Raw genomic sequence first — 24,479 nt, forward strand, 5'->3', positions numbered from 1 at the left:
TGGAGATGACCCATGGAAAGAACGACAGGTTGGGTTGCAGGGAGATCAGTGGACCATCTCCTATGAAAATGGGACTGACAGACCTACGCACTGACAGAGCATACAAGGCGCTCAAGCACATTTCTGAGCGCATACATTATTGTGGGAAAATATACTGTATGTCAGGGTTACATACAGTATAAAGGAAACTCCCTGAATGTTGTGTAGTTGAAGAGAAGTGGAGAAATTTAAATTTAAAGGAATGGAAAGTCTATGTTTGACTTGTACAACAGGTAGATGTTGTCAAAGAGCAACAGCAATAACTGTACAAATAAAGTTAGTTTTAACATCAATGTATTTACCGCTTTACACAGTCCTACTGTTCCAACAGTTACATAAGACTGAGGAAGTACCCATGGACTGGGGATCTGCTAATGTACAGTACTACCCATTTATAAAAAGGATGGGAAAACTGAATCAAGCAAGTATATATCAATTAATTTGGCTTATTTTACATATAAGGTTATGGAAACAATTACTAGAACTAAATCTTATTTCAATTTTTGCTAATAACTATCCTATCACAGGGTTCCCACTCATTTTTATCAACAAAATTCCAAAACTTTTCCATGACTTTTCCATAACTTCTTAAACAGAGGTATGCCATTATAACAAACACCAAAACTAAGAAATACTATAAACAAACAACACTAGATCATGGTTGTGTCTGCTATTCTGATAAGTTACACAAGATATGGCTTTTGCCCATTTGAATCGCATCACATCTGGCCCACCATAACAAATGAGTTTGTCTCCTCTAATATAGGTGAACATAAATGCTTATCTGTGTGAGTAACAATGGTGAGGTGGTCTGGAATGTCTCTGTGTACTTCCCCACCAGTTGCTTGGCAAATGTAGATAAGAAAAAAGTGTTACACTAATTTTCCAAGAGGAAACCAAAGGCAATATTACTTCTGGGGCAATGCCATGGGATCCAGCGGTTCCGATCCTTACCCGTGTTAGGACTGGCTGCAAGGCGTGACTGATAGAAACTCCGCACCAGCAGCGAGCTGACTGCCTCTTGATGACAACTTCCTATCGCAGCCGCAATTACATCATTAAGACCCAGAAGCGGGACCCTGCCCTGAGAGACCAGGTATGCCATGGTAAAGCCTGTCTTCACAAGGTTAGCCTGCAACAGACAGATCAGCTTAGCAACTTGACACCAGGTAAACTGAATCGGGCTTCCACCTTTTTTTTCATCCTGACTACACAGCTGCCATTCACAGTGCTAGTACATCAGAACATTTACAATTCTTTGTTCTTTGCAAGAAGAGAGACATAACTACTGCTGTACAGTATATGTAGAAAGGTAGATAGCTAGACAAACATAACCATTCAAACAGATGTGTAGGTAAAGAAATGGCTAAAGAGAAAAACAAATTAAGTGAACAAGATGCTGCATATCATTAGTGAAGGAGGGGAGTCCCCATTACCTGTAAAGCGCTTTGAGTGGAGTGTCCAGAAAAGTGCTATATAAGCTATAAGTGTAAGCAATTATTCATTGTTACTATCCCATGAAACACAATGTTTTTTCATTGTAACTTGCTAGTCATAACTCTTTCATTTTTATCAATGTCAAATACACCGACAGAGGAAAATTTGTCACTATGTACCAGAAAATAATTTCAACAAAGTCTTACTTTGTTGTAACTTCTTGGATTGAACAGAGTTCAAACCATTGGAGGAAACCTTTCATTCCTTATTAAATTAACTGAATATGGAATTTGCTTAATTAAGTGTGTTTTCAATTTCCAATAAAAAAAAACTTTTATACTTTTATACTTATACTTACTTAAAATGTAATAAAAACTGTTTTTTTGGAAAACTTGTGAGCACAAACATTTCAGATCTCAAAACCTTTGACAGAGGCGTAAATGGAAAATAATTACAGGTGCAGATGACGTTATGGTTTACCTTAGTGACTCGAGTTATCCTGTCAATCTCTGTGTCTTCCATTTCTGACAGGCATGTAGCAATCCTCACGTAGAGTTCTACCTCATCGTCCTGTGAAAATAACAGAAAAATAATAATGTGAAACTGACCAATGTTAAAGAACAAATGCAAGCATTTAAAGTTAATAGCAATATAATTGCTGTGTAAAACTTTAAGCCAGTTTTTATTGTGCTACTCTTTTCATCCTTCTTGTATGATGAAGATTTGTTGATCACTTTTTGATCAGCCATTTTCCTTTAAGATGATAGTTAATTCTGACAGAACTGTAAATTAAGGCAAAAACGTTAGTTTAGAAAATAACATGGTTTGAGCTCAAATGTATTCATCCCCTTCTGTGATATCAACATTGAGATAGACAAAAGTCATATTACCTTAAACAGTAAATGTAACTGAAATAAGAAATTATAACTGCAATGGAATGCTCAAGGATAGATGAATGCTATTCCTGATTTTTTTTTTGTTCAATTTGGTTTATACTGTACCTGAATTTTCAAAAGACACTCTCAAAATGAGACTTTGGAATATAATCTGTATATATCTATTTGTTTAGGCACTTAAAAAATTAGAAAACAACATAACTGACCAATCAAAATTCAAGACAGCTTTGCTCTTCTTGCCTGTCACAGCCCATTGCAAGCATCATCTATGTTTTAGATATCGTACACATAAGTGTTGCTGAAGAATTCTAAAATTCCTCAGGGAATACCTGAACTTCATCTGGCAGGAGCATGAAAATTCTCTCTGTGGTGGAACGTAGCACACCCCAGCAGAACTGTGTGGGATTTGGGAGCTTCATGGCTTGTTCCAGCCCCTCCAGGACGGCCACACACAGATCAGGGCTCTGCTGCCGGCTGCTTGCTGTGAGGTGCTGTACTCCAAGCACCTCCACAAATGACTGCAGCTTGTCATCGGGCACATGCTTCATCCACACAGACACTGATTTGTACAGATAGGCTCTTGTTTTGAGCTAGAAAAGAATTAACAAACACTTTCAAATGATCTTTTCTCTCATAAACATTATTGTTCTTTTTTTCATCATTGGTGAAATGCCACATTTCACCATTGGGGCACAAAAGATTTAGACACAAAAGGTTAGTGTTTCACTAACTGCATTTTTATTTTTCTTATTTTTAGCAACTTACAGAGCAAGGGGTTTAGCCCAGGTTATGAAGGCCCCATTCTAGAAGATATTATATGTTACCATAAAATCACAATTTCATTATGTTCAATTAGGCAGATATTTTTTAATTAAGTAGCTGAGACACCATTTGAGAAACCAAATCAACCTTCAAGGACCAGAGTTCTCTTAAGTAAACAGATTACTTGCTTATTCATCAATGTGTTTCCAATTGCTATACATCTAACTGAACTGGTCAAGGACAAGGGTTGGAGACCACTGCTGTAGAGTGTCTCAGTTTTTAAATCATTGGGTACTGTATGTCTTCATCTAGTCCTCAGCATAAAAAAAGGCACAACTTTTTATCGGTTTTATTTCAACGACCTTTGTCACCAGTGTTATGCATTAACATTCTACATTTTATAGTCTGGATAATTAATCAAAGCTCTGCAAATGTACTGTATGTGAACCATAAGATATCATCTGCTTTTATCGGGGCCACGTTCACCAACTTGAAATAAATGTAAATAAATGCGAATTAATTATACATAAAAAATATATGTATAAGTTGTTTTTTTTAGGTGTTTACAATTTTTCCGTTCATTTAAGTTCTTTTTTAAATTTGCAAAAGGTCTTGAGGAGATGGTATACTCTGAAAGCTGTGCTCCTCCTCTGCAAACTTCAATCTCGACATCTGTACAACACAGTCTGAGCGAAAGTGAATTGTTTAACTCTCATTGTTTCAAATAAGAAAGGTTACTGACTAGAGGTGGTCTCTTCAGGTCTGTCTTACTCATGTGATTGTTTCTAAGATAAGTGATGGATGCACCTCATCAAATCTCTTCATGAATGCTCTACAGCCACTCAACATCCACAAAATGACATGTCAGTACAATAACTTACACTGAGGCTGTTGACAAGTGGTGGTATTAGCCACATGCCGAGAAACATAGAGGCACTCTGGGAGGACTGGCATTGCGTGACAGCCACATCAATGCAGTGGTGCTGGATCTCTTCGCCTACAAAAAAAATCATAAAACCTGATGAGATTTAAAAGTAATCTGTAGGCAATGATAATAAATACATTGACACTGAAGCGGCCTGGTGGTGCAGTGGTTAGCATTGCTTCTGTGAAACACTGAGGCCCTAGGTTCAATTCCTGGGGTGCTATCTACGTGGACATAGATGTACAGTATGTTCTCCCACAGTCCAAAAACATACTGGTAGGTTAATTGGCTTCTGGTAAATCTGGTCCTGGTGTGAGTGTGTGTGTCTGTTTGTGTTTCTATCTGCCACGTGATGGACTGGTATCCATAGAGTAAATTGTGCATTCCCGGAATCAGCTCGGGTTCCACCACGACCCTGTATTGGATGTTAGAAACAAACATCACATTTTAACTTCTAATTAAAAAAAAATTAAACAGAATTAAAAAAAAGTTTGCTAAATTTGCTGTACAAAGGTGCACAGGAACTGTGCTTCAGTAACAAAAGTTGTATCAATTCATTTGATTCACCAGATGAATTTTAGTATTGCTTGCAAACAGACTACAATAACGTTTTTAAACTATATCACCTTTTGTTCTCAATCATGCTCTTGAAATAAGTATACATTGATAAAAAAACATTAATAATTTTAGCTAATCTAAGAAAGAAGAGGATCTTAAATTATCAGCAATGGCAATTTCCTGGCATATTTTAGCAAAGCAGTAAGAAAACATGGAAATAGTAGCTTAGGGTTAAAAATGGTATTAGTAAGAACAAAATCTTCAAACATTTTCATAAGTGATTAAAATAAAATATCTTTATTTGGTGATAAGTTTGTGAAAAGGTCTTAAGTATTATTTACTATTACATACTAAATTATGCAGTATGTTAAACACAGAATCATACCATTCAAGTCAGAAATTCTTATTTGTGCTTTGTGAAGGATTTAGGGAAAAATGTCATTCTCTGTTTACAGTGCACATAAGATTGCCATCCAATGTATTTTTATTAAGCAATTGCATATTATTTCAAAGAAGGTAAAGCAGCCTAAAATGTTAAAACATTGTATTAACATTGAGTAGATTCAATAAATTATTTAGTTGAAGAATGCGGTATTAAATAATAAAAGAATCTGATGCTTGACATAATGAAAAGTACTGTGTTACCAAAGTTGAGTCTCATTAAGGGAGACAGAATTGCCCCCCAGTTGACCGGTGGATATTGGAAGCTACTGCCCACTGAAGCAAGTGGTCCCAGTACCACATTCACCAGTTTGGGATGCAGGTGTTCTGGACCTAGAGAAAGACAGTGATACATGGGAAAATAAGTCAATAAAATTACCAAAAGACAGTCAATCCTCAACAATGCCAACTTAACAGAAGCGAAACACCCCCAGGTGCATTACTTTCTCACTAAAGTACAGAAAGGGGCTTTATAATGCAGTATAAGACTCCTCACATTTGTCTCTCAGGAATAAAATTCATGTTTCGATGTCTTTTTAATGAGAACCTGAGAATATTGTTTACAACATGAAACACAGATACTGTTAGTGGTTTTAATGTTTTGGATAATTAAAATAGAATTTATTGTAAGCTTGACAAGTTGGCAGAATAAGTGATCTGGGTCTCCCAATTTAGCCACTAGAGGGCCCTGAAGCATCTAGAAAAGAACCTTTGATTTTTTTTATGCAGAAATTCACATGATAATGCAGCCAAGAAAAGAAAAAGTGCATTCCAGGTGGAATTAATTACCTGAGGGACACTTAAGAGGTTCAGGGAAAAAAAAAACAGCCTTAGTCTCAGTTATTGCAGACCCAATAAATGGAGGAGACAGAGCAAGAGCCTGCTTACAAGAAGACAATGAACAAAAGCCGGTGGCAGAGTAAAAGATCCACAAGGAGAGTGAAAAGTCTGACTCCATGAGAGTGAACGAACCCAAGATGGATCGAGACTTGTCTCTGAGGAAACAGCATGAAGTCCATCCTCTGACAACACTGATAAAGGAAAACCTGTTAGGCACCCTGGCTTTATCCTGATAGTAACTAGGAGGAGTTCTGGGGTGGCAGGACTGACACGCCCTGTGTCGAACCCACTCGGCCAAAAAACTTTAAGCCATTCTAACAAAGAAGAGATTAGTGTGCCTTACTCAGACCAGGCGCAGAGCATCCAGGCACACTACACAAACTCGGGGTGAATCTGTCATTGATGTATTGTTTCATGTTGACCATTTCATTTTAATTTATCAACACAGTGGCGCACAGATGTCCTCCAATATAGACTGCTGGGTAATATTTTATTTTAAATGTTAAAATAGATAATATGTATAATAAATATGAATATATATGAAAAGCAATCACCAATTTGGAATCTATATTTTTCTTTTTTATACCACACAAGTTAGAATTTGTCCATATCAACCAGTTAAACTCATGTCTATTACTCTCCATTCTCTGTTAAGTCCATCTCCTCTTTTCATACTATGACCATTTAGAGCTTAAAGACCCTAAAAATACACACAGAACTGAGAAATTAGACAACACTGCAAACTCTGTAGAAGCTGCTCTTCTACAGCATACCAAGATTACTCTGACAGAATCAAAACCAAATCCAACCTTGGTGGGGTTTAGCAAATTATGCACAGCAGCTCAGGAAATTGCTATCCATCGACACAGACTGGATGTGAGCCACCAATGTTGGGAGAATACGGCTGACCTTGTGTTCTGAATGAACACTAATAATAGTTAAGTTATGTGGGAGCCCTGCTCAGACTTTCAAAGTTTTAAAGCTGTTTTACCCCGCACAAGGTAAGATATCATCTTTACTATGAAAAATGTGTGTGGCTGATTCTAGGCTTCAAGGGACCATGCTTTAAAGCGGTAGCCCCATATCATTGGAATACTCTCATGGTGATATTAAAATGCAGCGTCTGTCAAAGTTTTTAAATCTTGCTTTGAAACTTACATCTTGTCAATGGTTTTTAAATTGCATTCTATTTTTTGAAATTTTTCAGATATACAGTGTAATTGTTTTCAACGTATTGTGTTATTAAAAGGTATAATTTATGTAAAGTACCTCAATGCTATTTGAAGGTGCTATTTAAAAATAAAGCTGTCTGAAAGCCCAACAAAGAAGAGTGACATCTTCAAAGATTTATAGCACAAGTTTGCTGAAGACCGTACCTTTTCTTCCTGCTTCAATAAGGTAATCCACAGCCGCTCTGATCACACTCCTTTCAGACAAGTAGCCAAAATCAGGAGGGACTGAAAAAGATTAATATAAGGAGTAAATATGTTTAGAGAAAAAAAAAAACAAAGAGACCAGCAACATCTATACATATTTAGGGAATGTTTTGGTTAACTTTGACAAATTCGGCTTGAGGGTTGCTGCCCGTTGAAAATAAAAAAAATAAGTTGGTGCATAAGACTCGAGACTTCTTTATCATTTGTATCACAATGTAAATTATATTTATTTTCACATATCTAATGGTGTTTGTTGTTTCTATTTTAATTTATTTGAAATATAAGATGGAGATAACTGAACAGGACTGAAACTGATCCCATTTTGAAGTTCAACCTTAATATATTAGATTTATCTTTATGGCATTTTGGTTAAATGTATATTTTTTTCATCAATATATTAGGATCAATGTTTCATTTTTGTTGTTTTGATAGCTCTACTACAAGATTTTTCTTCAATAAAAGTTTCTTGAAAAATTAACAGCGTTTTCTGTTTTCATTGTGATTCATCCATGTTTGTTTCGTAAGCGTCTGGTTGCACACAAAAGTTTAGATCCACATGAACGGCCCTCCTCCTTGTCTGTGATGGGGGACTCCACTGAAATGTAATAGACTCTATCTAAAACTACTGACAGATACAGTATAATCACCAAACATGTGATGAGGCAACATGATTAGTATGTTCACAAGAAACAGCTCAGGACCATCAACATTTTTTTTACTACCATAGCCATCATCACTACAATATTTCATCTTACCTGATGTTCTAGTTTGGCCTAAAGACAGGTTTGCCAGGTGAAGATGTCCCACAAGACAGGAGGCATTTGACTGCAGACCAACAGCACCAGAAAAGGTAATAACCTGTGGAAAAAGTCAGCCCAAAGTTTTGTACTCAAATACTGTATACTGGTTTACTGAGGATCAATTTACTGTGAATTTTTTTATTCCTTATTATCCTTGAAACTCACCTTAATGAAATTAAATCTAGGACTTTTTATTTGCTAAATGAGTAGCACGTTCGTCAGAAATGGAACATTATGCAAGAGTAGACACCAGGATTAAATAAAATTCTATAAAACCATAACATACAGTACTTTGCATTGCACTCTCTATTTAACACATGGTGGTGTTCAATTGATTTAATAGTTTTATTCCCTCAGGCTTTTACATTTAATAGTGTGTGAATATAGATTTAGTCATTAATTAGAAAATTAGTTTATTTTTTGAAGAAGACATATACTGTTATTTGAATTCTGCACATTGTTCTTAACTTGGAATCAACAAGATTGAATAAAGTCTATAAATCAGGAACAGACAGCAATAATAAGGAGGCACAACAAAATTCAGTGCTTAATTGCCACAGTTTGAAGGACAAGTAAAAAGGTTCCAAAAACACATACTATGCAGCTATGTGATCTTTCTTACTGATTGATTAATGATCTATATACCTCATGTAAAAAGTGCAAAAAGTGAAAAAACTAGGACTGCTGCCAGCTAAAAAGTATTAATTACAATGAAAAGAAAAGCAATACAATAAACAACAACTCAAAGAAAGCAATTCTGCATGGACATCATTGAACCTTTAAGTACAATCTTACTTGGGTTATTGCTCTGATAACCTCATTCAGTCTGCTTTGCTGCTGAGGGGACTGTCCAGATTCAGATTTGAGCTGCGAGAGAAAACAGAGCACTGACATTTTCTGCAGAGCACAGACTGCATCAGCCTTTTTTTTAAAGTTTCCTTAAACCTGTGCATGTCTCTAGTTGTAAATAATAATAAAAAATATTAACACTGGTATCATCTTTTGCAGAGTAATGCCATGAAGTTAAGTGCCACCTTGTGGTGGAAGCATGGGTGCATTGGTGTCATTTTCCCCCTGAAGTTTCAAAAAAGCTGACAAGGATGGTTTGCAGTTCGGAAAAATGAAAGCTTAAGATAACTGATAATACATATACCATAGTGCAATCTTGATCATATTTCTGCACTAGAAACAAACTTTCACCAAGAAAGCTTTTTGCATGGTGATTTTCATGACTAATAAAAAGGTCTAGCTAAGAGTTCAGATAATCGCATATAAAATAGAGTTATCAACATCATTAAAAAAAATAAATACAGGGTAAAACTTTACAGCTCAATAACTCTTAATGTACTGTATCTTTAAAAAGTCAACCATAAAAAATGAGAAACAGATGAGAACAACAAAACAAAAGCCTTAAAGATTTAAGTGTCACAGATGCAATTAGGAACTTGGTCTGCATGCCAGAAGATTTCTGAAAAGACAAGGTCAATAGCACCATACACTGGTGAAGCATAGACAGTGCATTGATTGAATAGTGCAAAGGTTTTGAAGTTTAAGAAGCCTATTTGCCTCAAGACAATGCTTTAACAAGTGCAATGTTTGATGTGCCCTGAACCTCCTCATTTTGCATGACTGAACTTGACTGAAACTCTGAACAGTTGTGCCCTGCTTGAATTGGCTCTTTGTGTGAAATAAAAAGCTTCATAACAGAGAACTGTGGAGATTCGCAGTTTCTACTTTTCATGACTACAGAAAGGTTGCCGCTCAGAATGGCCGTGCCCACCGTAAGCTTCTTTCTTAACTGTTTACTTGCCTTTATCAAATTAAACCACCCCAAAGCAAGCTACATTGCAGTTTAGTGCAGAACTGAAAAACACTCTGTGTGAAACCACATTTCAGGCTGTTCGCCATAGGAACTCAGAATTCTGTGAGTTTGCACAACAGTCTCTGATAGCAAAAACAGTTTCGCTCACTGGCTGTAGCTGCCTACTGGGTGTTATGCATTGTTCAATATGTCCTTTTAAATAGAATTAAGATTCACAGGGTACTATATCCCCACATTCTGCAAAGTTTTACATTGTTACACTAGCCGTTATGCTAAAAAAATACAAATCCTTTTTCTGTTTTTTTTTGGCTATTCCACTTTGACCAATAAAACATACAAGAAATGGACTTTTAATATTTCATAGGTTTAGGGGATATCTGAGGGCATATCTAGCTTACTTTTCAGAATACTTAATTGTTTTGTATGTCACTGAACTGTTTTACATATGATTGAATTTATCACTTGACAAGCTCATCAATGCTACAAGATAAAAGGTCAGCACAGCTGTAAACTCAGAGAAAGAGTCTGCTATCTAACATATTATCATCAGACATCAGAAATTCTGAAATTGGAGGGCCTCCTAAGAGAATTACACAGCTCACAAGGGACAAAATGAAAAATTAAAAATACCGTTAAATCTTTATAATTAACTGTTTCTTTAAATAATGGTTTAAAAAATTAAGAACAACAATATCCTAGGCTCGTAACAAGTGACAGCTTTAAAAAGTACAGCGCAGCATTACTGAATGTTTCTATGGAAATACTTCCTGGCAGTCATCCAAGAGAGCGAGTATTTGCATTTAAATGGAAATATAGGGGAAGAAATGGACTAACAACTGGTGTCCTGTGAGTTTTCTATCCAGCTGAGAGGAGAGGGGCACTGATTGGTATAATTTACGGTACAAAGCCTGAGCTTTACCAGAAAAGGACAGAAGAAAAGCCTTGCAAGCAGTTGTTACTACTTCAGTTTCCGAAGATGTAAGTCATTTCAAAAGAAGGAAACATGTTTATATGTTCTGCATTTAAGCTGTCAAAGTATGCACAATATAATCATTTTAATTAGAACTTGATTATAAGAAACCCATTGGAGTTAGAGAGCTTGCACATCAGAGCTTCACAAAACCAGTCTCTGTCTGCTAAGTAGCCTTACTTCATAATTCAAATAAAAACATTTATAGAAATCCTTTGTCCCCTCTGCAATAAAACTACTCAATGAAGGTATGTAAATATATTCCGCCCTCTACCTATTTATCCAACTATTTATGTATTACATACTGTTGTGATTTTATGTGACTCTTATGTTTTGCTTGTGTGTTCTGTACTTCTGTGGGAGAAGCCAAAGACAAATTTCCACAGCAGTGGACAATAAAGTATCAACCTACTGTAAGTTGTGAATACTGCAGATGGCTAAGCATATCTATGTGTGGGCATTACATAATTGTTATATTATACACAATTCTCCTGGCTTAGCAAGGTGAGTTAGACAAAAGCTTTTGTTTCTCCCAGTGATGGAAAAACAAGTTTCTTCATTTGCCCTTACAAGCTCCATCATTGACAGTACTAAGATATGTTGCATTTCTTCAGCCTCTCAGTTTCAGAGCTATTTTATTTAATGCAAGCAGTAAAATGCCAAACACCCAAACCCACACAGTGGATAGTACAGTACAATGGGTAGAGCTCATATCTAACTTTACCACATTGTTCTTGCAATATTTGCAATATTAGCACTATGCTATAAGTGACCATCTACAGACAGAAGTGAGACATTTATGTCTTTTGACTGTTTTTGTGTGGTGTCTCAGAATATCTCCCAAGGGAGGTAAACTGTGCAGACCAGTTATGGTTCTGTAATGTGGATTAATGTATTACAATCTAGGTGAATGAGCTCAAGCTGACCTCTGAACACCGGGAGAGAGATGTATGATTCGCCTGGTCCCTTCTTTATGTTATTTTGGAAATCAACCAGCAAGGGCCTCCTATGCTGGTCCTGGAATATGTTTTACTATTAGTGGGTTTCAATGAAAGCATGATGGATTTACACGGAATATTCTCCATTTAACTGTTAATGGATACATGTGTGTTGCTCCAATCAGTGTGTGTGGTCAAGTGCATTATATTAATCCAGAATACATTATGCATTCAAGTGATTTTTTTTTCAAAATATTATGAAACAAAAAAAAAACTGCCATCTTAAAATGTGGAAACTACACAAGCAAACATTTGCAAGCATTAACTGAAGTAGCCGCACTTATTGATAAAAGTAGGAAATTATGCAGGAAATTCCACAGAACACCACTAATGTTATGACAAGGCCCTCTACAATTAAAAATCAAAGCATTTACTACTTCAATTTCAATAGAAAGTTTTGATGGAAACACACGGTGCTTGCTACCACCACTCTGAGGTGGTGTCCAGAGATTAAAACTCATTGGTGTTCTGTCCAGGGTGTCAGTTTCAGGCCATGGAAGGCTCCCCACATGTCTGTCCCACTGCGCAAGGGCAGACCAAAAGGACCGTAAAGTGATACAGAGCCAGCAATGCCCTCAAAGACAAATAGCACAACAGGAATTCAAATAGGCATTAAAAGTTGGCTGTATTCCCATGACATATCTAAAATACTGAATGTAAGCTACTTTAATTGAGTTTTATTGTGGCCCAAATGGAAAGAAACATAAAATTAAACTCTACTTTGTGCTGGTGTAGATACATTAGCTCACTTTCAGTAGTGATGGTGTGGTAATAAGGTCATGCAATATTTATGCACAGTGCATGGATCTCTGCTTTGCATACACCTGCTCCTGAAGTGAAAGAGATAAATAACTACTTTTATTATCAAAAGGGGAATGGACAAAGGAGGTGACAGTGTGCACTGGTTAATAGAAACAGAACAATATTTATGCACTAACAAAACTTTACTCATCATATGTGAGTAAAGATGTGCACATACAGAATTAAATACAGTATGTTGTTTCCTAACTTGCAGTGTCAATGTATTGCATGGTATTTCTCTCAAACATTTTCATAATACCATGCTGCAAATATGGACAAATAATGGTCTCTAGGCACCAGTTTTTAAGCTTACTTACTCTACTTGGAGTAGAAGATAAAGAACAACCTGGAAACAACGTTTGTCCCATCAAATATATGGTGCTCTGTGACTTATGTTACTACATTTTAAGTATTTCTGGTTATCTACCATTGACTATATACTGAGCCTTCCATTTGTTTGACAACTATTTAAACATCTAGTTTACACATATTGAAAGTCAGTCATCATCATATCTCTATAACATATTGAATACCGTAATTGGATACTGAGAAATACCGTATTACATACATGACTTAGTACATATCTGCGACGTTTCCTTTTATTGTTTAAATTGCTTAACTTTAGTTCAAGTTCAAGTTTATTGTCATTATACTCATATACAGGTATATGGTATAACGAAATGCTATTAAGCTAGCTCTCGGACATAAGTAGTACAAAGAAAACAACAACAACAACAACACAACTGTATAACAAAAGAAAGACAGAGACAACAGGCGATGTGCAAAAAAAACAACAACAGGCAATGTGCAAAAACAACAACAGGCAATGTGCAAAACAACAAAAAGGTAACAGGTTATGTACAAAAACAAGCATCAACAGAATGAAATAAGGGATAGAAATTATGGGGAGTGAGCTTTTGACATGTATGGTAGAGGTAGATTTTCAATGTGTGTTTGGGTTTTTGGTAAGAAAGAAAGGAAGAAGGCACTGTGAGGTTCAGATCATAGGTGAGAGGTGAGGTGAGAGTGAGAGAGGCTGGGAGTTGAATAGTTTGATAGTGCGGGGGTAAAAACTGTCTCTGAGTCTGGTAGTCTGGGCCCAAATGCTCCGGTACCGTTTTCCAGATGGTAGCAGATCATAAAGTCTGTAGCTGGGGTGTGTGGGGTCTTTGATGGTGTGTGGGAACTACAACATCAACTACAACTACATCAACTTTATCAACTACAACTGATGAATAATGATGTGTTATACTGTTCCTATATCAAAATAAAGAGAATGAAAAGCAATGTAGTGAAAGTAAAACTCTGGTAGCTGAACAAACAGCTTTACTCAGAACAGTCAGAAGAATAATCTTGGCACCAGAATTACAGTCAAAGCTTCTGTCTACGAATCTAGTCAGGAAGCAAAAATATGTTTCACTGAAACTAAAAAACTCCCGCAGTTTTGAAGAATGTAATTAACAACAAAGTGTGAAAGGGCAATCAAAAAATCAAGGACCTTATCTTCAATACATGTGTATTGAAAGGAATAAAAGAAACCTTGTGTTTATGATTTCTGTATACAAACCCAGATACAGTAGTTAGGTTGACACTTACCTGAATTAGGGAACTTTCAGAGCCTACTAGTGCCACCAAACCATTTACAGCTGCCAGACGCTGCATTGTGGGACAACCCTGAAAGCAATGAAACCACACCGGTCAAATTTAACTAAGAACAGAGTTGATGATGATCTTAATTTTTTCCCAGTTGATCTTTTTCAGGGTCCTGGATAAGTAGACTATCGGGATAAATTAATTCCTCAGCTGGGAGTAATTGTTAAGCTTCTGATTAAATACATAACAGCCAAAACAATCACTGTGCTTGCTTTGAATGAGAATGAACATCATATACAGTACATTGGATTTTTGCAGGGTTGACTACTAAAGAAAAAGTTACCTCTGTAAGAAGTATTTTTATCCAAGCACCCAGAAGTCTGAAATAGAAGTCCTCTGCTTTACCGTGACCACAGGCAGACAGGCCATGAACAGTAATACCTAAAGACAAGGCAAACCCTGGCGTCTGAAAGACAAATTGAACGCTACTTAAAGACTCAAGTACAATATAACCCGCCTCAGACATCAACAATTATAAACAGGGCATAGGAAAAGAAAAGGGCTTGGGCAAAACATTTAAAAATATTTTTTATGTGGGGACCACATGATACATTTCAGATAATACTTTCAGATTTGGAGTACTCTGTTTCTTTGGAGCACAAACATAAACCAAAAATATAAGCAGATATAATTGCCAAAACTTCTATTTACCTATATTTCATCTTCAATATTTATAGTATTTAACAAATTTCAATAAAGAGTTAGGTTTAATAGATAATATAAAGTACTACTGGAAATCTTATTTTTCCTCTCCTCTAAGTTTTTTTGCTTATCATGAACAGAATTATGTTATGAAAAGAGAGTTGCTATGTACTACTATAATTTAAGCATGCACAATGGAAATCTGGCCACTTATTTTATCCAGTTTGAGATCCAATTGTGGAAACTGAGATTGCTCAGAAGCAAAAGAGCTTTGGATTTCAGTTGTATCAAATATTAAGACAGTAATCTACCAGGACTATAAAAATACAGATCCTATAGAATTTACACAACATAACATTTAATTTAAGTGTTTAAAATCCTTTACAATGGATTACACATTAATCTTCCTCGTAACATTGTTATTTATGAAATGCAACAATCAAAGTAAAGCAGCAGTAACATAACTTATTCAGTTTGTCTCAGGTTGGTATGGTTGTGCAAATGTATGTAATTTGGTTGACAACTTTTATATGAAAAATTCTAACAAAACATTGTGTAGAATACAAACTTAATAAATGACCATAGCATTAGTATACATGTAATACATAAATATTGTACTGTACATGGGGTTACATTGTTCAAATCCAATATTCTCAGGCAAGTCTGGGCAATTTCAGACTTCATGTGACACATGATTATACTGTATACGGATTGTAATGAACGATTATATGAGCTAAAATTGCTATTGACTTCCGAGGTTAACAAGCGCATGAGATTTGAATAGAAGAACAATAAAGGTTAATTGTGTCATTTCAATGCCATGCTTGTCAAAAAAATGAGAGGAATCAAGTTCTAGGACACCAACAGACCAGATGCTTGGATCTGAATTGACAAGAGTTCTCATGGTACTTGGATCAACTGTTGACTGTCTTAGAAGAGACTGACTAGCAACACATACCATACAGCTGAATGTTACATTTGCCCAGGACCTCTTTATCAGAAAATTGTTTCTTCACAATCACTTCCAAAAAACTCAACTAACTGCAGAAACACTTTTTGAATATTGGGACCATTGCTGCACTAAGGCATTTATGTGAAATATGAATGGCAATGTGACTTTTTTGTCCTTCCTTGGACAACAGGCCTCAACAGGAAAGGTGACATTTGAAATGAAATGTGAATGAAACTACTCAAAAATGACTGAGCATCACGGTATCAAGAAAGACAAATTATAAGAACGTATCAGTGATATGTTTAAGGCTTCATTTTCTGAAGACATATTATGTCAAATTAAAAATATCTAACCCAAATATTTCCACTGGGTAACCTGCCCACCCCTTCATTAATGAGTTAGATACACAGTTGTCCCACAGGAGAAAATAAGGTCAATTTCAAGAATTAACGCACCTGTTGGCTTTTCTCCGTCATGAGTCGGAGATTGTTCATGATTTCCTCAGCCTTGTTGGCGTCAATGATACCAGTACTGAATGCAGACACACAGACACAGGCCACTGAATATGCTAAAACCTGGAAAGGGAACAACAGTTACAGGTCTGAGAGACAGAAGAGACAGAAGGAAGAAGGCAGACTTCAAAGTGAAGTTTTGTTAACTTACAGAGACTTTCTTTCTGGAACCAAAATTAAAAAAATCTACAATTTGAAAAAAAAACATCTTAAAAAAGGTTTATTAGAACAACTAATCTCAAAACTAAACTGCAGGTTGTACTGAGATTTACAGTAGTTTAAGTTAAAAACTTTTTTCAAATATTTATATATTTTATATATATATAATCAAATATTTTTGATCTATAGAAGCTTCATAGCTAAACCTACAGGTATACACTTTATAAAAGTTGTATAAAGTAGACACTTCATAATAACTTTAAATTGTGAATTTGTCCTGAATAGAGTAGACAATATAATATGAGACATATAACTAATATCAGATACTTCCAATAAAACCAATATGATTTCAATAAGTTTGCATTCATGTGTAATTACATGGAAATTAATGACACTCATGTGTTGTCAAGAGATGAATACTTTATATTTACTGATCTATGACTCTTAATTTAGGCAAATACAGAGTGTTACAAGCAGGAAGTGGAATCAAATTATTAAAGCAAGATGGAAAATACTGAGCTTGAAGACACTACCAATGAAAGAGACTTGGGTGTTCATGTTGACATCACTTTCAACATCTCGACATGGGAGGATCAATAAAAAGGCAAAAATATTACTTTAGGTGTAGAATTTAAATCAAGGAATGTTATCTCAAAATTGTACAATGCACTAATAAGAATTCACTTAGAATTCTTAGATCAGTTTTGGTCATCATGTTACTAATAAGATACTGCTGCTCTTGAATCATTCCATAGAAGAACAGCAGATATATAATAAAGCCTAAAGAAATGCCCTGCACTGATAGGCTTGAATACAGAACACTATGATGAGATCTAATTCAAGTATTCATAATCCCCAAAGGTATTCAAAGTCAAACCAGAAGACCAGAGGAGTGCTTTTAAAACAAGAGGATCTTTTTTAAATCAAGCTCATCAAACTCTGGGACAAACTACTAAATCATGCTGTCAAAGCTGATACGCTGGTTTCTTTTAAGAAATGAACACAGGTGATCGTTGGGTCAATTAACAACTAGTAACCAAACAGGCTGCGTGGCCAAATTACTAAGTGTATATTACAGGCAAAATGTTAAAAATCTTATCATTCTAGCTGAATACAAATATACCTCTGTAAGCCTTCAAATTATTCCAGAATAAACATTTAACAAATTGTTGTACTCTTGCCCTTGCCCCCCCAAAAAAAAACAGTCGAAAAAAGCAGCAGACAGAGAAAAACAGGGAAGTTAATCGCAAAGGGACTCAATTATGCTTTTACTGCTCTGTTTCACAAGGTATCCTAGGCCTTCACATAACTCAATCCTCTTTTCTTGGAAATCCCCAATTTTAAAGATAAATCAGTACATATTTCAATATTTCAAATGGTCACAGAAAACAGTGTTGAACTTCAGGACAAAATTTCCTGTGATAAGTAGAGTCATCAGACCAAAGAAACCTCAGGTATGTCAGTGAAGACAAACTAAGAGATAAACTGTTTTCATTGGACACATTTTTGACTAAAAGCTCTTTACTACTTTCCTTACACGCATTTGTACACCAGGAATTACTGTTACATTTTAAGTACAGTGGTTTAAAATGATGGCATTACTATACTGTGATGTAACTTAACTGTCATATACTGATTTACTTGTCAATGTCTTCTGTTGCAAGAGTGTGAAAAACAGCAATGAAATGGGCGTTAATAAGAATGTCCACTTGAATTTCCTGTCCTAGTCTGTGTCACAGACTAAAATATAGTGGGGAATTTGCCGTGTTCTATTAGCCTTGGAAAACATTTTCTCCTCCGTCGGTAACCAGGTACTGGATCCCGAATACACTAATGTACTTTGTTACCACTGCGGTGGTGATAAAGAAGGACATTAGTGTGTCCTGATAACATAGCATGGACAGAGCTACTGTCACCTGAAGGTTATAACCCTTTCTGCTTTGACAATGTGATCTCACCCAAATAATACAGGCTACAAAAAAGTAAGATATGAGAAAGCATATACAGTATGTTAAATCTGGAAATATTCACTTTGTGAATATTAATACTATTGTATCAGCACATCTGTAATATATCAACAATACTTCATATTGATTTAATTTGATCTAAGTATCCACTCGGTCAAATTCAATGTAAAGGTCTGATCATATTCTTCAGTTCCCTCCAATTGACTGCCTTCATTCTTCTTTTGATTCATTTTGGTTTTGTTTTGCTAACCACATCAAGTCCTTACCACTTAAGACACCTTTCATTATCTTACTACGATGACCCAGTTATCCATTAAAAAAGAGCGATGACTCTTTAAACCATTCACTTCACTCCATTACGTCTTACTGATCCGTGTTATTTCTGTCTAACCCTGGAATACAAATGTAAGACATATGGCAGTGTTGTGCAGGCATAGCTTTCTAGTGCAGGAAAGGCACTTTTGGTTTGCGTCTTAAGAACAAACTGCAGCTCTCGACTTTATTTCTGGGTCCCCAATTATTTTTTTCATTTTTCAAGTTCAAACTGATTTTCACATATAGAACTTATGTCTCCCTAAAGGAACAGCTTGAATCAAAGATAACAGCAAGGCTTCTCCTTTACATTATCATCGATGAAGAACAGAAAAAGTGAAAAGAGTAGTTATGTTATCAGAAAGTCAATATTATTTCTGAAAATTACAATATCCTAATTTGAGCTAACTTTAATTTTATACAAAGGAGAAGTCTTTAGATAGTGGTCTTCAGCATGAGATTGGATGGGAGCTTATTAGTATTCATGCCCAAAATTAATCGCAACACTTTGCTCTGGACAGGAAATTGTAACGGTGCCCCTTCTAAACCTGATGTGAGTGCTGTATTTGACTGTTTTCAGCAGAAACAATACGAATCCTATGTATCTCTCCTCCTGTAATCTACTAATTTGTATCATTAAACTGCAAGAGATCAAGCAAGGAACATTTTTAGAAGTATTTTAATACTACTTAATATTTTAATATATATGTGCATACAATGCTTTCAACAAATTCGTTTTTAGACAGCATAACAGACAAGGCAAGGCTACAATAAAAATGAGACGTTTAAATGATGAGAAAGGCTTAAAAAATGAATGTAGAAAAAAATTACTGCTTCAGAATCAAAGACCGAGAAGGTTACTGTTAGGGATATAAGAAAGAATGACAGGGAGTGGAAAGATTCAGCAGGAAAGTTTACATTTGCTGGGCCAACTGAAAGGAAAGCTGTCAAAACAAAAACACTTTTAACAGACTAAAGATGATGCAATTGATACCTTTGTGAAGAGGTTTTATTCCTACACAGTTTGTAAAAAAATGGCCAGTTGAAGTATACAATAGCACAAGAATGAGTTCAAAGGAATATTACATTAGTTTGAAATACGAATAAACATATGGTATATATTGTATGTATCATTTTCTTGAAATAATTCAAAGATATGTAAACTAGTGTATTGGGGTAAAAAAGAAAAATAAATTTGATAACTTAAGAAATCTTCAAAGCTCAGTAAACATTCACATTAACAATTCGGTTTGTATTAACAATTCTGTTTTTGCCTCTTTTAATGTATTCCAGACATAATGAACTGTCTTTCCTTAGATTTTCTGTGCATTTGCATCCCCTAGCTATCGAATACCTGCAGGATTCCACTGCATCATACTGGAGTCAGGCAGATAAATGTACTGTATTTTTTAACTAACTGCAACAAAACACTAACAAAATAAATAAAAAAGCAATACACAATAGTTATACCTAAAGCAAATCTAATATTAAAGAGGAACTCCAAAGGTATTTTTATATTTCAGGGTTAGAAAGAATCAGCATTGATGAGTGCATTTCAAACCGCAATGAAAGTAACATGTAAAACCTCCAATTTATATCACAAAATAGACTACATTTCCAGGTCTGCACAGCACAATGTTCTGTGATTCAGAATGAGGCAACGTGAAGCAGCCCCATTACATAGTAAACAAGCAGGTTTGGGAATAAATTTAATTCAATAGAAATATTGCTCTTGACCTCAAGATGGTTTTAACGATAATTGGAACTTACTTGTTAACTATGCGTGCAGATCATGTTGGAAACCTGCTGTGAAATGTCTGCTGCACAACCTGTACTTAATCCACTTGTACATCGCTTTATATTAGTCCTTAAGAGTGACTAGTGAGCGGGAAGAGCCACATCTCCTCACAATAAGTGGGAATTCTCAGCTTCGCCTGTGGCGAAATTAGCGGTTTGCGACAACATGGCGACTTACAGTATTTTCTCAAAGTTCACTATTTTGTGCTTAATTCAAAATGTTTTAAATATTTCTATACCGTCGATGAATTTATTTTGTTACCAAGATTTAATAACCAGTCTGATAAATGGGGGGTGCACTTCCCCTTTATTAACAGAATACTCGAGTACCTGGTACTCAGTTCTGTGAACTATAGTACAGAACAAAATTAAGAAAAAAAAAAGCTGTGTTTCCACAGAATTCCAGTTTAATTTATGGATGCATGAGTGAACTCGTGAATAAAATCATCAGTTTTTAAAAAGAAAAACTGAGAAGTTGTATGTTATAAGGGCACAAGACTTCTGATGTGTATAGTTATAAAGCCACAAAATTAATACTAATCCTGACACACTGCACACTACTGTAGGTCATGACATTATTACTCGTGTAACTCAATTGAGTCAGCTGATAATGGAATGAGCAGTTCATACTTTTTGCAGTGGTTCTTTGTCACTGTCATGTCACAGACTAAACATGGTGCCCTCTGCACATTACCTCCTGCAGCATCCTGCCCTGACTGCTGCTGTCTTCCAGGCTGCAGAGCAGCTTTTCCAGTGTTGCAGCCACATGTACTCTGGACTCCGTTTGACTGCTGTGGCTTAACAACGACAGCACAAGACCAACTCCCAGGATGCATCCAGTACTGGGAACATTGACAGAAGAAAGAGACAAGTGATTGACAAGGCAGTCTAAAAGGTACAGCTTAATGCACACATGCTTACACTACCAATTTCACGCTCAACTGGTTTCCCTCATAAGGCATACTTTCGGTCAAATTGGACTCAAATAAGCAGTCCTAAGTCATTTCTGTGTGTTCCTTAAATTTTTTAAAAGCAACGGGGAATATTTTCCAGCAACGGAGATTTCACTGTGCTGTTTTGCAAAGATATGCAGTTAATTCAGAAAAGTCATTGGCAAGTCACGAAATTAGATAAGCACAATGACATGGTTTGAGGACTGTTTGGATTGCCAGCCCTCAACGTGACTTGATTTTATGATACAACCAGTAACATGTAAAATATTTTTTTAATTTATTATTTGCTTACTGAGGCTCATGTGAACTGCCACATGGAGAACACTTTCATTTCAGTTCTTGAAGTCTTCCTGGATCTGACTTGAGCCTACTCTTTGACTGGAGGTCATGCTATTTAAGCCAGTGATTGTACTATTATAATTATAGTTTCCTTTTTGCAAACGTAAGCATTTCTTATTCAGTGCTGAATAGTGGAGATGCTGCAATTGACTAACTCAGCATCTGAGTTCTCAGTTTTCCGTGTAAAAACATTGTTCATGTAAAATGGCTGGAATCTGTTCCAGGCTGTCATAAACTTTGGGATCAAACACAATAACATCTCACGACATTCACTTATTTATTTTTCACATTTATACATTTATTTATTTTTAGAATTAGAAGAGATGTTCTGCATACAGATGTACATTATTAAAACCAGGTCTTAGCTCTTATGTTTGCGTCTTTTGGGACCAGACACAAAAGAAGTGGTCTGTTAATTTTTTACACAGCAATAATGAGAGTGTTCAGCACAATCTGGGGGAATATTTAAATTTCCACTCTTAAAGCTCACTTGTATTCTAAGCTGGTGTCAAAAGAGCAGCCCTCCAGAACATCCAGACTCTTCATCAGGAAAAGGTTCATCTTCTGTCCAGAGATGTCACTATATTGAGAAAGACAACTGTGAAATAAAGGCCAAAGCACCTTTTTAAGGAGTTAAATCATTAAGAAGAGAAAGCAGTATTTCAGGGTACTCTGTCTAGAGAAGAATTGGGTAAAAGAGTAGTGATTGCATCTGTTCCACAAAAACTCTGGGTAATACAGTTTGTATATTATTCCTAAATGTAACTAACATATTTGGACAGAACATTCCAGGAAAGATTGGTTTTTGATTTGAGTACTTCAAGATATGCAGTATAGCCTCTGGTATCCATCTACCCATCTAGCTGAAAAAAGATTTCCTGGTCATAAGTATGAAACTATCACAGCCACCTTGCCCACTTTTTTGTGGGCAACCCATGAAGCCGCTGCAAGGTAAGTTCCAATAATGGGAAGGTAGAAGGGATACAAAATGATGAATTATGGGAAAGGGTTGTTTCTTAAGCACATTATACTTATACCATTTATAGTCTACAGAGAAGAAAATATTATTTTTTTACAAAATATGAAGTCATATTTAGCAAAAAAAACTAGGAGGAAAATTTATTTTAGTACTCAAGCTACACAAAGGCATTGGCTATGTTAATCCAATGGACATTTTCAGAATCAACAATGAAATATTAGGCAGAAGCCAGAAGGGTACATTAGGAGGGACTGTACTTAAAACTGAGAAAATGAGGCGTTTCTTATGCAGGAAGGGATATTTTTCTCAAAGAGGATACCAGGCTTCTTTCAAGTGTCAATATGGATGCCATTAAATAGCAGCATTAAATGTTACTAGGAAAATAATAACCGGCAATTGAGATATAGTATATGAAAGAAATAAAATCCACCAACGGCAGCAATAAAATATTAAGCCTTATGCACTTCCTGCAGGTTGCCCTAATACATTTTAAAAGAACTGTAAAATAAACTGTAAAAAATCTCAATCGAAGTGAGGGTTATCAAAGGACTGGTATTTCCATGGTTTCTGAATTCAAAATATAAAGATTTTTATATCTGCCATAGTTGAAGTAATGATAGGAACATCCTTAATAGTTCTTGCATTCTTGTGGTTACAGGATGAACACAGTAAATCTGCTGTCTTTTTTTCAAAGCCCCACCTAATCCGTTCTTCATGCAAACACGAGAGGAACATTCCCATTGCGAGGCCTGTGTGGAACTGCACAGCCTGGGACTCATCTGCATTCGGTCTCCCAGGCAACCCCATGGTAAGTGTGTTGAGGATTTCTTCTATGCTCTCCTTGTGGGAAGTTATCAACACTGGTACCATCAGGGATAGAGCCAGGGCAGCACAGGAGCGTGCTATGGCACTGGCGGCGTTCTCCCCAGAGTAAGATCTCTACAGAAGAAACAGCAAAACAACAAAACCCGCTGGGTTTTCATAGCTGTTTACATTCTCCAATCACCTTCAGCTAGTTGCTTTCATCTTCCTAAAATTCTGTTTTATCACTATGTGTACAATTTGATTTCTATGCTTAGAACTAAAAATAGGTAGAAATATAAATAATAGAAAAACTGCTGCTAATATCCAACTGTCAACATTTGATGGAAAAAAGACACTTATATTTTTTATAAACAACCCCAAAAGAGATTTTTTGCAGTTTTCACTTTAGTATTATTTTTGTAACTTCACAGACAGGTATTGTTTGTACCTTCTTTACTGAGCCTACCTCAGAAATACTTATTGCTATGAAATTAGTGATTGAGCATTGAGCTTAACTTTAGAGTAAAGGTACAATAAGCAAAGTACATTATTAATGGCATGTAGCCTGCTAACAGGGTTTGTTTTTATCAATACAAATGTACCTTTCACTTAGGAACCTGAATAGTAAAAGCCTTCATTAGTGACTAATAATCTCCAAATAGCCCTGTTTTATCTTATTTTATAC

The 24,479-nt window shown here is 35.8% G+C and overlaps 1 protein-coding gene across 2 annotated transcripts in view; it reads right to left on the bottom strand.

Moving 5' to 3' along the window:
* The window catches only part of focad (focadhesin), a 92,814-nt gene that overhangs the window by 3,146 nt on the left and 65,189 nt on the right, over positions 1–24,479 (bottom strand). For both annotated transcript variants that reach the window (XM_069189288.1, XM_069189290.1), the window contains 14 exons: positions 23,691–23,929; positions 22,502–22,591; positions 21,414–21,561; positions 16,428–16,547; positions 14,662–14,784; positions 14,322–14,399; positions 8,930–9,001; positions 8,090–8,192; positions 7,275–7,355; positions 5,263–5,391; positions 4,016–4,131; positions 2,702–2,962; positions 1,957–2,046; positions 994–1,171 (listed from right to left, as the gene is read on the bottom strand). In XM_069189288.1, coding sequence (XP_069045389.1) covers positions 994–1,171; positions 1,957–2,046; positions 2,702–2,962; positions 4,016–4,131; positions 5,263–5,391; positions 7,275–7,355; positions 8,090–8,192; positions 8,930–9,001; positions 14,322–14,399; positions 14,662–14,784; positions 16,428–16,547; positions 21,414–21,561; positions 22,502–22,591; positions 23,691–23,929 — 1,828 coding nt within the window. The remainder of the gene's footprint in view (positions 1–993; positions 1,172–1,956; positions 2,047–2,701; positions 2,963–4,015; positions 4,132–5,262; positions 5,392–7,274; positions 7,356–8,089; positions 8,193–8,929; positions 9,002–14,321; positions 14,400–14,661; positions 14,785–16,427; positions 16,548–21,413; positions 21,562–22,501; positions 22,592–23,690; positions 23,930–24,479) is intronic.

Source organism: Lepisosteus oculatus, chromosome 1 (assembly GCF_040954835.1).
Source record: "Lepisosteus oculatus isolate fLepOcu1 chromosome 1, fLepOcu1.hap2, whole genome shotgun sequence".
Taxonomy (NCBI): domain Eukaryota; kingdom Metazoa; phylum Chordata; class Actinopteri; order Semionotiformes; family Lepisosteidae; genus Lepisosteus; species Lepisosteus oculatus.